The 14,741-nt window shown below is 34.8% G+C and overlaps 1 protein-coding gene across 2 annotated transcripts in view; it reads left to right on the top strand.

Moving 5' to 3' along the window:
• VTA1 (vesicle trafficking 1) overlaps positions 1-14,741 on the top strand; it is a 116,580-nt gene that overhangs the window by 43,116 nt on the left and 58,723 nt on the right. For both annotated transcript variants that reach the window (XM_069076878.1, XM_069076879.1), the window contains exons 3-4: positions 1,457-1,584; positions 2,551-2,626. In XM_069076878.1, the coding sequence (XP_068932979.1) occupies positions 1,457-1,584; positions 2,551-2,626 (204 nt within the window). The remainder of the gene's footprint in view (positions 1-1,456; positions 1,585-2,550; positions 2,627-14,741) is intronic.

The following is a 14,741-nucleotide window of genomic DNA, read 5'->3' as shown; positions in this document are numbered from 1 at the left end:
TCCATGACAAAGTGGAAGAAAACAAGGACTACAGAAGAGGGGGAAACAAACAGATGGGGCAATTTTGTTTTCTTTGTTATATTATACATTTATATATCAAATGTTTTTATCTCTGACAGTTCACCATATCTTCTACAATTTTCTTTTTTTCTTTTTGCAGTGGAATCTTTGTGTTTGTTGACAGGTGCACAAGGGATAAAAAGAAATTTTTTTTTTTTAATTTGTGGAACTTAAGGGAAAATGAAATGTCAATTTAATGCCATCTAGATAATGAGCAAAAAGGGCGAGTTTATTCTTTGGACAAAGTAAAGGCTAATTTTCATTACAGTGTTTGTTTATATTATATTAAAAACTTCAAGTTTGCTATATTTTCAATGAGTTTCAGAGTACTTATATTTCTACTTAGCTTTCTATGTTATATAGTTGACTAGCTTACAATATTTCATACTCCCTCTAAAAAATCATCAGTCTAGAATTTGAAGCTTCCTTGAAAAATCTTTTGGCAGTATAGAAACTGTAAGCTAGTATCTTGTGGTTATTTTTGTTTTTGTTCTACCAAAACCCCAAGATTTCCTTAAATACAGACAGTTAGTCTATTCAGGAGCTGTAAATCCACCTTTTTAACTGTAACTCTATTATTTGCTTTGCTGACTTTATTGGGAAACCTGAAACTTTTTATATTCTTAACATTTTTGAAAAGAAGCCATTAAATCAGAGAGTACTCAGATCCTTTATGCTTTTAAATCTTTAGATTGTTTTGGTTTTAATAGTCAAAATAGGGTCACCTTTTTCATTAGATTGTTGATGTTTTTATAAAGCACTGCACAAAGTGCTTTACATGGGGAAAATGTGTAGATGCACAAAACTACAGTGACTTAATGTATATATTGTATAAATTAAAAAATGTCTTCTAGTCTAAGTTTAGTTCTTTTTTGGTTAATTTAAGAAAGTCTTTTTGTATTACATACCAGTAATATTTAATGAAAATTCTTTTGTATATCATAATGATATGTCTCTATTTACTTTATCACCAAAATTAAAGGCTTTTTTATTGTGGAAAAAAGTTAAAATGTTTAAATGAATTTGTATTTTGGGAAAAAATAATATCTGTATTTTGGACACTACTTAGTATATTGTTTGATAATCCAATAGTGTTTTTTGTTTTTTTTGCTTTTAAAGCAATCGGGGTTAAGTAACTTGCTCAAGGTTACATGGCCACTTATTTCTAGGTGTGGTGCTAAGTATCTGAGCCCGGATTTGATCCCCAGGTCATCCCGACACTGGAGCCGGTGCTCTTACTCGCTGTGCTACCTGGCCGCCTCTCACTAGTGTTTTAAAGTAGCTGTTGGGTGTTATATGTACAAGCATTTTATTTCCATATTTATTTTTAGATCTAATCACTAAAGCAGTCACTTTAAGGCACCCCCCAAAAGAAGTATTTCTCATTTCATTTCAGCTTAAAAAACAATTGGGTGATAATGAAGCTATTACTCAGGAAATAGTTGGTTGTGCCCATGTGGAGAGTTATGCTTTGAAAATGTTCCTTTATGCGGACAATGAAGATCGTGCCGGGAGATTTCACAAGTAAGCAAAAAAAAAAAAAAAACCTGGTTTTACTAGTTTTATATTTTATTTGGAGTCTTTTTTTTTTTTTTTTACTCTTTAAAGGCAAGTATATCTACAGGTAATGGATAGTTATCTCCCATACATTTAACTAATTTTATTTTTAGTTCCCAAGTAACAGATTTCCTAATTTTTGGAATTAAATGTACCTTCCAACAAATTGTATATGGACCTTAAAAAAAGAGCACATATATATAGTACTTTGTGGTTTGCAAAATGCTTTTCAAATATTATCTCATTTTATCCTCACATCAGCTCTGGGAAGTAGGTGCTCTTCTATTCCTATTTTATAGATGAAGTAAGTGAGACAGATGGAGATTAAATGGCTTGCCCAGGTTCACACAGCTAGTAAGTATCTGTGGCAGGATTTGAACTCAAGTCTTTCTGTCTCCAGGCCCAACTATATATCCACTGTACCACCTAGCTACAAAATCATCAGAAAAAAATTTATAATGTTAATTCATATTGGGTCAAAACTGCTGAACTAATAATATGACTATAGCCTTTTGTTCACTAATGATTCTGTGATTAGTTATTTTTCCATAATAAAAATATCTGTTTTTTCTTTCATAAAGATTATTGATGAATTATGTTAGAAAAGTCCCTCGGAAAAATATTCCAAATGATTGAATGGTTTTTTTCTGAGATAACTTATTGCCACAGATTGCATTTTGAAATGTAACTACCAGAATGTTTGTTATAATAAGGTTAACTACAAAAGTATATTTTCCCTTGAGTCCTGGATTATAAAAGGTTACTGCATATTCCCCAAATTGATTCACTCCCTCACCCCTAAAATATAATAACATATAATTTCAAATTATTTTTAAAATTTATACTTTTAGTATTTCTTCTTTCCTAATATGTTTTTAACTTTGCATTTTAATATGTCCAGCTAAAAACAGAACAAATGTTTTTCTTTTGCAGAAACATGATCAAGTCCTTCTATACTGCAAGTCTTCTGATAGATGTCTTAACAGTATTTGGAGAACTCACTGATGAAGTGAGTGTACATTGTTTTTGAATGCTTTTTAAAAACTCAGTGTTCATCAGTGGCTTTTTTTTTTCATCAATAATCTCTTTATTCTTATTGTACTTTTTCATGGCTTAATATTTAATTGTATTGAATAGTTAAACAATTATATAATTGACAGTTACTGTAGATCCTATTCACTACATAGCATTAAGTAATTACCATATTCTTAAATGGTATTTTTCTGAAGGGGAAGGCTTTCTTTCTTGAAGTGCATTAGTCCCAATTTTCACTTCTGTCTAAAAGTATTGAGTCAGCTATTTTAGAAAGTTTTATTTCAGTGGTAGCAATCAGGTACATGCTTTTGCATTCACCGTGGAGGGAAGAAGAAATAAATTCAAAGAAAGACACACACACACAAATATTAGTAGGTAGGCAGTACTTATCTTATGAATAGGTTGTATTCCAGAAGTTCATTTGTAAATCAGTTGTTTAAACATGTTTTGTAATTTCCCCCAAACAAACAAATGACATTATTTTTATTGCTGTTGTTGGGCCATTTTGGTAAAGTTCTAGGATATATGGGCTCAAGCCTACAGACAAGGGAGGCTGGGGGTCTCCTGCTTATCCAAACCTCAGTGACATTTTTATATCCTGGGTCCACAAACTCCAGATCTGTTGTGTATGTTTTAAGGGCCCCCAGGACTGACCCTCATGTTACCTTTTTATTGCTGCTGTCTAGTAGCTCCAAGAACTTTCTCTTTTACTTGACTGCTTTGGAAGAGAATTTGGTCTCACTGCTTCCCACCTCCTCTTTTATTCCAGAAATAAGCATAGGACTTTTTTGAAGTCTCTATGCAAACAATATAGAATCAGAGAAGATAAAAACAGCAACTGAGAGGAAACTTAGAGAATTTTAAGCAATTAAAAATTTGCTTGTCCCAGCTACCATGCCCTCTTTTTTCTACTTCTAACTTGTAGGGAAAAATACAAACAAAATGGATAATATTGGTGGGTCTTTGCCCCTATAAAAATAAATCTGCATTTCACATTCAAACCCAGGCACTTTTAAAAATAATTTTTACATTTTGAAGAAGAAAGATACTCTGGGCATTTTATTACAGGTGCTAAGGTTTTGACCCTAGAGTGAGACAGAGGACAAAGGCTCTGTATATAGGTGAAGGGAAGAGACAGTGGTATGGGGTCCCTGCCAAGACATTCACAGTAATTAGGTGGAAAGAGCAGCTATCTTAAAGCTTCTCCTTCCCCTTTTCTCTCCTCTTCCACATCCACATCTCTGCTGTTGAACCTATTGTCACAGACAGACATTATACTGTTCTCCACAGTGACACTGGAAAGGTGAGAAGCAGAATTAATGTTGGGACTAAACCAGTGTTCAAGACAGCACCTACAGCAAGGAAAGAAAAGGAGCGACTTTGTTCCAAGCAGTGGGATGTTAAGGAGGGTGCCTGCAGCCATCTAACCCAGGGTTGGATATATTGTAGAGGAATTCTTTTTCAAGTTATATGTTACAGTTAATGGCTTCTTGAGGTTCCTTTTAACTGAGCTTTTGCAATTCTGGAAGTACAAATAGTTGGATATATGTAGGTCATAGCCTGTAAGTAGATGTTTAAGAATACAGCATGTTTGGGGAGGCTAGGTGGCACAGTAAATAGAGCATCGGCCCTGGAATCTGGAGGACCTGAGTTCAAATGCGGCCTCAGATACTTAACACTTACTAGCCTTGTGACCTTAGGCAGGTCACTTAACCCCAATTGCCCTGCCTTCCCCCCTCCAAATAAAAAGAATATAGCGTGTTAGAACTAGAAATTTTCTTGTCTAATGCAGCCCTTTCATCCAGCTGATAAGAATATTGAGACCCCAAGAAGTAAAATTATTTCCCTAAGTTCACACATCTAGTTAGTACCAGAACTCAGGCCTCTTGACTCCCACAGCAGGATTCCGTCCCTAAAACTCTCCTACTTCTACCACTTTACCTACTTCTACCACAGTCATCAAAGATGACTGTCATAATATTAATAAAACATAAGTTCCCACTGAATTCATATTAGAAATACATTACTTTTGCTCTGTGTGATCAAAATCACAACTTGATACATGAATTACTAGTTTTTCTGGCCTTCCTTATACATTTAATTTCCATCCATTCATTTTTAACTGCTAATTCAATGCAATTGGAACCACAAAGTATAGTTGGCTTAATTTATTGCCTTATTTATACAGCTGAAGCACTCAGCAAGTGATAGGAAACACTGATGTTACAGCCTGTGTGCTGTAAAGTTGTTTTTCAGACAAATTAGGATGATCTCTTTTTTTTCATACTTTTAGTTGTGGGGCTTGTTGTGTATCCATCATTTCCACGATTTTATTTTCAGTCTCTAAGTTCTGTGTGTGTATACATACATACATACATACATACATACATACATACATACATACATACATATGTATATATATGATGTTTTGACCCTAAAGTGTCAGTATTGTATAAGTGCATAGAGGGCCAGCCTTGCAGTCAGGGAGAACTGTGCAGCCGTGGACAAAACTGTCTTAGACAGTTCTGTGACCTGTAAGTGATAGGTAACATTTCATTTTACATCAAGGAAGGGATTACTATGTTTTGGTCATCGGATCACTAATGAAATTATTGATCTGGGCTTTAGAAATATGTACACATATATAACAATGCTTAAAATAGCACTTTTCATGTAATAATGCTGAATAAATGCCTTATTCATTCAGTTATTCATATATAGTTTGTAGGAAAAGCATAGATACTACTGGTGTATCTGGGTTGTCAAAAGTAATAGAACAAAATCTAAATAGCTCTAGTCATTTAAGTGTTGTTTAATGGAAAGAACACAGAACTGAAATTTGGGCAACCTAGATTCTTGTCCAGGCTCTGCCATTCACATGACCTTAGGCAAGTATTTAACCTCTCAAAGACCTAGTTTCTTTTTTTTTTTTTGTCATATGAGTGAGTTGAATTAAATGATTACCAATATCCTTTCTAGCTCTAGGGTTCTACGAATTTTTCTATAATCAAATTGAGCAAGCTAGCAGTCAGATCAACATGTCAGAAATCTGTACTTTGTTTCTTTTTAAAGCTTTTACATATACATGTATATGTATATAGATCTATATCCATATAGATATAGATATATATGCATATCTATATAGATATATAGACACATAAACCAGCTGGCATCTTTCCCTTCCCCAGAGAGTTAAGGTTTCCATGTCTTCAGTGACACTAATAGAGAAATAACTTGAAGTTTTGATTTGTTAGGAATGCAATAACCCTAGAATGTGTTACAAACAAATGACACCCTCTCTCACAATGATAAATCTATGTATAAACTCTGATCGCTTCAGAGCATTGAAAAGAGTAGACTGAGTCATTCCTCCTCTCCCTTCTCATTTTTAATCCAGCCCTCCTGTACTTTGGAACCACGGGTAGGGGCAAAGAGAGAAGTGAGAATGCTTGGAAAAGGGATTTCAGGTGTGCAGATTTTCCATACTCTTCTATATTTATAGTTCAGACCAGTTGCTATGCTCCATATTGGGTCATTGAGAGAAAGTGCCAGAATATTGTTTTCTTCATCTTTTGCATTCTGGATACAACATTGCTCTTTGTATCTCTGTTTCTTAGTACTGAAACTGCTTTTAAAAGCTTTGAATGGTATTCATCTTCCTCTTTCAGTATATGAGAACAGTGTTAAAATAGTATCTCAAATCTCAGAAAAAAAATCAATAGAAATGATTCATATTTCTCATCATGTATACTAGTTTTAAAGTTTAGCATTTTTATGTTAAATGTAAGACTATATTTTTAGATATGATTTTTTTCCCTTTTATTGTAGTTATTACCTGAAATTTACTGATTAGCTTATCATACTCCTTAAGAATATGGTGCCTCAGTTTATGTGGTAGTCATGTATCTAACACCATCAGCTAAGCAGAATGACTTAGGAGTCCAGAAATTAACAAAAAAAAAAACAAAACATTTTTAACATAAACAACAGCAAAAGTCAAGAAGTGGAAATGCTTTTTTTGGTTTTGTTTTTTTTTTTTTTAACTATCTGTGCAGCATAAGTTTTACCTACTACTGTATACACTTGGATCATACATAAGGCTAACATAATCAGTCCCCTGAAAAGGAAGAAGTCCTGGATTCATTTCTGTCATAGTCGTTTCCTGAACCTCTGTCCCCTTCCACTTCCCCCTCTCTTATCATATAACCCAAGTTCTAAAGACCCATTTATTCTCACTATCTGAATTATTATTAATCAGTGTATATAATTGTTCCTTGTACCACTTCTGCTAGTTAGTGAGCATACCTTTGCACCAAAGGAAAAAAGGTTAAGCAAAACCCACCCACATATCAACTTCATCTGACAACATATGCAATATTTAACACCCACACACTCTCCACCTCTCCAATGAAAGCCATTATTGAAAATATTTCTTACCATGACTTGACTTCAGCCTTAGTCCCTATGTTGTTGAACATTTATATTATCTAGATGAAAGCATATATGGTATACTAAAGATTGTGAGTTCTAGAGTTCCTGTAATTTGTATTGTATGTTGACCTAAAGTCTTAGAGAATATATTATTGACAATTTCATGCATGAATTGGTCTAAGTTAATAATATCAGATTTTTACCAGGATGAGATTTTATCTTATCTAATGGATTAATGCTCCATTCTGCATTTTCAAGAGATACTTCTTAAATTCCAGTTTTTAGTTGCCTATAGGATATCCTGCTGTCACCTCAAATTAAATGTCAAAAGCTGACTTTATTATCTTTCCCTTTTTCTCACAATCCCCTTCAGTTGCCTCTCCTTTTCAATTTCTCTAGTTCTTTCAATTATATAGGCATTCTTCTAGTCTCCCAGAACAGAAACTTCAAAAATCTTGTATGTTTCTCATTCTTTTGTCCCTTTTATGTAGTATGTCACCAAACCTTTTCATTTGTTTCTTTTGAAATATCTGTTTTATCTCTGCTTTTCCATCCTTACTGCCACCATCACTTTTATCTCAGCATTCCTTATTTATCCACCCTTATTTCTTCTGATTTCCTTCTCCATGAATGCCTTCCTTATACTTTTTTTAGGTGGTCTCTTCTGTTCCCTATACGTGCTTTGTTCCTTTCCATCAACATGTCTTTCCTAAAATCTGTGCTCCCTTCAAAACTTCTAAATACAAGTCTTTCTTCAATGCTCATCTCAAGTCCTACCACCTCTGGTGAGTCTTCCTGACTGTAGTAACATTACCTATCCTTGGATTTTATGTACTTGGGGACCTACCCATAAAGTGTAACACTAAATCTCTATGGACTTGCAAAGTTCTTAATTGTTTATGTTTGGGGATCTAGATTATAATGAGACATTTAGCCATACTTTTAATCCCTTAAGGGTAGAGATGATACTTACTCTGCTTCTGTGTATTCATAAGCACCTAGCACAAAGTTGGGCACCTAAGTGCTCAAAAGTTGTTGCTTGATATTTCAGAAATTTTTAGCTTTTCACTCTTCTGTAGAGGGTAAAAATGTCCAAGGTAGTTTAAACAGAACTTCTTTCATAACTTCTGCAGTTTTATAGATTTCATTTGCTCAGAACATTTGGTTTGGTAAGTTGCCTGAATTTTCTGCTTCCATTTCATCTTATTACTCATAGTTGTACTAAATTAAATAATACCTGTCTTTTCTTACTCTTCAGTTATTTTAGAGTACTTAGCAGACCAGACCTTTTTATTTTCTAATCCCCAACTCTTTAGTTCCTACTTTAAGCATAGGCATTAATTTTTTTTAATTTTGTATAAAAAATACCCTCTAACTTTTAATTACATTAGTTCTCAGAACAACTCATGATCCTTCTTAAAAAATATATAACAAATTCTACATGTGATTTTCAGAACTTCCATCTTTTCTGTGCATCCTTTTGAATTTATATTTGCTCTCTTCTGTGCATTTTTAAAAAATGTTTCAGTTACACTTGGTGAGTTAGAGGGATTGCTATTGCTAATCTACCACCTCCTCTACTATTTGGGAGGGGCGAAAGGAAGGAAGGAAAGAATCCAACCCTCGTAATATATTTTTGAAGGATGTAGGTAATATTCTGCATCACAGATTCTTTGGAGACATGATTGGTCATTGAATTTATTAGGAGTTTTCCAAAGTTTTTTTCCTTATATTGTTCCTATCCTATTTATAAATTATTCCCCTGTTTCCATTCACTTCATTCTCCATTCATTCCTACTAGCCAGTATTCTCTGAAATCATATTTTTCATCATTTCTTGTTGTACAGTCCTTTTTCATTCATATGCCAAAATTTGTTTAACTATTCCTCAGTTGTCTTTGAGACAATTTAAGGCACCTCCTTAGATTCCAGTGGATATTTTTCTTCTTTGCCTTTGATCCCTCCTTTGGGATCAAGAAGTTTGTTCTGCCTATAGCTGTTCCATCTTACATACATTCTCATCAACCCTTTCATGTTTCCCTAAGTTAGATATATCTCTGCACCAAATGGACTGTGTGTGTATGTGTAGTCAACTCTCTTTTGTCCATTTCAAATAATAGTGAGGTTTATCTGATGCCATTTTCCCTTCCCTCCACGTTTGTTTATTCTTCTCAAGCACATCAATTATGAGAAACAAGTTATACCCCTATTTTTCCTCCTTGCTGTCTGCTGTATTCCTTTTACCCCTATTCCCTTTTCCTACTTCAAACCCTCAGAAAAGAGTCAGTCGGGTCCCTAGACCTTTGTTTTTCTTATTTAACTCCCTTAATATCTTTAAGGTTCTAAAGGGGCATTTATTTCTTTTCTCCCTTTAAAATGTTAAGACTTCATCATCAGAGATCAAATAAATATACTTTTCTGGGTTTCTCTAGACTTGTGTTTATTTTTAAGTGTTTCTTTTCAGCTCAGATTTTTTTTCATCAGAAATTCATAAAGGTACTCTTCTATTAAGTCCATTGTTTACCATAGGAAGATAATCACTTTCCAGGGTAAGCTATTCTTGGTCATAAGCCTGTTTTTTGCAACATTGTATTCCAACTTTTTTTTAAAAGAAAAAAAAAAACAATAAAAATAATTAAAAAAAAACCCTATTGTATTTCAAGATTTCCTCTCATTTATGGTAGAAACTACCAGATCTGATGTAATGCCACTTTTTTCTGAATGCTTGAGGTATTTTTTTTTCCCTTTGACTTGGGAACTTAGAATTTTGGCTGTGTATTTTCTGGGCTATACTTTTTGCAGTTTATTCTAGAAGGTGATTGTGAATTTTTTTTTTATGTTTATTTTTCCCTCTGGTTCTAACAATTATTTGTAATTTCTTGAAATATCGTGTCCGGGCTTTTCAAAATGTTAGTATTCATAGAGTTTAAAGGTTCTTAAATTAACTGTCCTTGACCTGTGAGTTTTTTACAATATATCTTAAATTTCCTTCTATTTTATTTTTCATTCTTTTGATTTTCTTCTGATATTTTTTGTTGTCACATGGAGTCATAGATTTCTGTTTGGCCCCTTCTGGTTTTCAGAGAGTGCCTTACTTGGATAAAGTTTGCTACTTTTTTTTTTAATTTCTTTATTCTCTTTCTATTCCTTCCTCTGATGCTTTTATTAATTTTTAATGTCTTCCTTAATTTTTTCTAAGTATTCATGTAATCCTTGTGAGATACCTACAGTTTTTTTCCTGTTTAACTATCTATTTGTAGTTGTTACAGAATTACTTTTTTATCAAGACTTACAATAATTGCTAAAATATTTTTTTCCCCAATCATATTTGAAAACAATTTTAAGCCTTCACTTTTTTTTAAATTTTGAGTTCCAGATTCTCTCCTTTCCCTCTTCTTTTCCTCCCTTCTGTGAGAAGGTAAGCAATTTTATGTAGGTTTTATATATATGGAGTCATGCAAAACACATTTACCTATTAGTCATGTTATGAAAGAAAACTAGATAGCATTTTTCATCATAAATCCTTCAAAATTGTCTTGGATCATTATATGATCCATAATAAATTTTTATTTATACTTTTATATTTTTATACTTATTAATGTTTTCTTTTATTCATCTCTCCATAGCTTTAGTTTCTGAAATGGGACTTCTTTCCAGAGGCAGGCTTTGACCCCTGCTATTATTTTGGGTGGGGGTGTTCTGCCTTGCTTGGTCTTGTCCAAGGACCTCAGACTAATCTTTACCCTCTGCAATTAGGTTCCCCCTAGGATTTAGATCTTGAGGTACCAGTAACTCTGGCATCTCAGGATAGTATTAGAGACTTGGCCCACGAGCCTGGGGTGTCCTGTCTGAATGCTGCCTCACAACATTGGTCTCTATCTGCGGCATTGCTTCTCCTTTGGGTTTTCAAGATCCCCACTGTGAAGCTTTCTGTCTACCCTAAAGTATTCTTGGGGAAACCCTCCACTCTTGCTTTGATACACAAATCTTTTCAGGCAACAAGTTTTTCTAGCTTGTCTCTGGCTTTTCTGGGAGACTGCCCTTCACTGGTGCTGGCTTTGTTGCCAACCGGCTTTTCTATTGCCTTCAATCTGTTGACTGCTCTGTGTACAGTTCTGGGGGGAAGTAGAAGTCACTTAATGTAGTTTATTATTGGATTCTTCACTTTTATCCTGTGTGGTAAGACCCTAAAGCTTTTGTTGGAGTAGGTATATAGGAAATAGATCTAGAATAGAATAGAATGGTCTGCTTCCACTTTGAACAACCATCTTGGCCTTATTATGCTCATCTTAATAATTCTTGATTATATTCTACTAAATCTGTAAAAAGTGTTGATATTTGTTATGTAATTTTAGCCTGTTCAAAGAAAATATTGAATATTCCTTATACTAAGAAAGGGCCCAAAGTGTTATTTATCAAGTCTTGTAGAGTCTACCTCCACAAATTCTGTCACATCTGACTCCTTTTCTTTCTTCATATAGCTACCACCCTAGTTCAGGACCTCATCTTGTCTTGCTTAGGCTATTGCAGTACTTCCTAACTGATTGTCCTTCACTGCAAAATATTTTTCCTTAAGTATACCTCTGGCTCCATCTCATTCCTATTCAATAAATTCCTATGGTTCCCTATTTCCTGTGGCATTTAACCTGGTTCCCACCAACCTTTCTAATCTTATTATATATTATTCCCTTTCCCATACTTTACTTTCCAGCCAAATTGATCATCTTCTTTGCCTCACACAAAACAATCGAGTTCCAGTCTTCCTTTCCATGCCTAGAATGTACTCTCTCCTCATATGTACCCCTTAGAATCCTTAACTTCCTTCAAAGCTTACCTCAATTAGATTTCTCCTAATCTCCTCCCCACAGCTGCTGGTGTCTACACCCTCCCCTAAGTACTCTATATTTACCTTGTATATATTTATGTTTTGTAAAGACTTAGGTATATCTATTGTTCCCCTAAAATAGAATGAAAGTTCCTTAAGGACCAAAATTTTTTGTCTGTTTGTCTTATCCCTATAACCATAACCGTTAGCATAATGCCCAACATAGAGTAAAACCTTAATAAATGTTTGTTGATTGATTGATTGACTAACAATAAAATAAGAAGGGTGAGAGCACTGTTTCCATGATTGGGGGCAGAAATAAGAAAAGACTTAGTGCAGGTAGTGGTACTTGAATGAAAGCTTGAAAGAAGAGGGGGATTTTTAAAGTTAGGAGGTAGAGAATCTTGGGCATGAACTGTACAAAGGCACAGAAAACGGAAGGTAGAGTCCCAAGTTTGGGGAAGTAGCCTAGGTTGGCCAGAGCACTGATTGTGTGGTTGTAGTAATGATGATAATAGATATTTAGAGTCATGTCATCATGTTTGTGACCATAATGCTCTTAGTGATAATAACAGTAGCGATAATAGCTAGCATTATAGCACTGTAAGGTTTGCAAAACATTTTACAAATATTATCTCATTTCATTTTCACAACAACCCTGGAAAATAGATGCTATTATTGTCCCCATTTTACAGGTGGAGAAACTGAGGCAGATGAGTTAAGCAAGCTAGAATCTTCCAGACAGAATAAGGAAGAGCATATGAACAGTGACACAAATATTAAAATACACAGAGACACAGACTTTAGTAGAGTAACTTCCACATTTCCACAAAGCCTTTTAATTTGTTGGCATAGAATGGTGTTAGAAACAATATTGTATACCTTAGGTATCCAGATCACCTCCTGGAACTTGCCACACGGCCTATGTGAGATGAAATTGAGTCAGACATAGCCTGCCTCCGTTCCATAGATATAAAAAATTGTTTGAACCCTAAGTTACCACAAATTCTTTCTCATATTTGACCTTTCCTCATTTTTTCTTAACTAAAACTGAAAAACAAACAGCATGTTTTAGAGAGTTTATAGAATTCATTCATTGAGTGTTAGAGCTGGAAGAGATAATGTAACCAAATATGCTTATTTTATTATTTTTTTTTTTAGTTTCTAGAGTGTGTGGTGTGGTTTTTTTGTTTATGTAGTTATTTGTTTTTATTTTTTAGTTTACATCATTCATTTCCACAAGATTTTGAGTTGCAAATTTTCTCCCCATTTTACCCTTACCCACTACCCCAAAATAGCGATCCCACTGAATATCCCCTTCCCAAATATGCTCTCTCCTGTATCTTCCTCCATCCCCCCTCCAACTTTTCAGCAGGGCATGGTGGATCTTTATGCCCCAGTGCCTGTATATCTTATTTCCCAATTACATGTAAAATAATAGTAATATATTTTTTAAACATTTGATTTCCCTACCTCCCTTGTCACCCACCCTTACTGGAAAGATAAGCAATTCAATATAGATTGTACATGTGTAGCTATGCAAAACATTTGCATAGTGGATATATTGTGAAAGACTGACTATATTTCCCTCCATCCCATCCCACTCCACACTTGTTCTTCTCTACTTTGATCCTGTCCCTTTTCAAAAGTGGGTGCTTCAAACTGTATCAGCAATGCAATATTCACAACGCCTATGGCAATTGTAAATATGCTGATGTAGTTGTTAATCACAAAATATCTATACGGGGGATAAAGAGAGAAGATTTATTAAAATACCAAAAGACTGAGTCCCAAAACCAGAAAGTCAAAGCCATCAGAGTAGTTATGAAATTGGCACAAGTAGATAAAGTATAAAGCACCCACATTCTCAAGCCTTTAAAACAGAACAGGCTACCTCAGGCACAGGTCCTCCTCTCCCCACTCACAGCAACCACCCAGCGTCCAGGAAGCATGCTCCCAGCAGTTCCGGCCTCTGGCAGTCCTCAGCAGGAGTCCTTAGCAGAAATTCTGGCTGACTCAAAAAGGGGTTCGTGTTGCCACTGCCTCTGCTGCTGCTGCTGCTGCTGTCACCGTCACTGCTAGCCACTGCAGGAACTCTAGCTTGGCTTCCATTTCCTCTTGCCCCACCCCTTTCTGCTACGTCAGCAAGTCCAATGGGGCATGGAAGATCTTTAAATCCCATAACCCTTACACCAACTTCCCTCCCCCCCAGCCTGCCCTCCCTTCCATCATCCTCCCTCTCATCCCTTTCCCCCCTACACTCCTGTAGCATAGATAGCCTATTTAGTGTGTATGTCATTCCCTCCCTAAGCCGAATTCATTGAGAATAATGTTGACTCATTGCCTTTTGCCTTCCTGTCCTTCCCCTCCATTATAACAGTTTTCCTTTGCCTCTTTTATATGAGATAATTACCCCATTCTATCTCTCCTCATCTCCATTCATTATATTCCTCTCTCAACTCTTAATTTCACCTTTTGAGTTTCATCCCTTCCTATTCAACTGTTACTGTACCCTCTATCTATGTATACCTGTACACGTATATACACATACTCACCTATGTATTCATATGTCCATATACCCTCCAATATAGACATATGTACACACACATTTCTATTCCCTTCAACTATTCTTATATTGAAAAAAATTTCATAAGTTACAATTATCGTTTTTCCCTGTAGGAATGTAAGTAGTTCAACTGGGATAAGTTCCTTATGATTTCTTTTCCCTGTTTACCTTCTCATGCTTCTTGTATCTGAATGTCAAATTTTCTATTCAACTTTGGTTTTTTTATTAAGAATACTTGAAAGTCCTCTATTCCATTGAATGACTATAT

The sequence above is a fragment of the Petaurus breviceps genome, unplaced genomic scaffold (assembly GCF_028583685.1).
Source record: "Petaurus breviceps papuanus isolate PSGF00001 unplaced genomic scaffold, PetGlider_PUasm1.0 90977, whole genome shotgun sequence".
In the NCBI taxonomy this organism is placed as follows: Eukaryota; Metazoa; Chordata; class Mammalia; order Diprotodontia; family Petauridae; genus Petaurus; species Petaurus breviceps.
The sequence above is the reverse complement of the archived record's forward strand: the minus strand, read 5'-3'. Positions and strand labels throughout refer to the sequence as shown.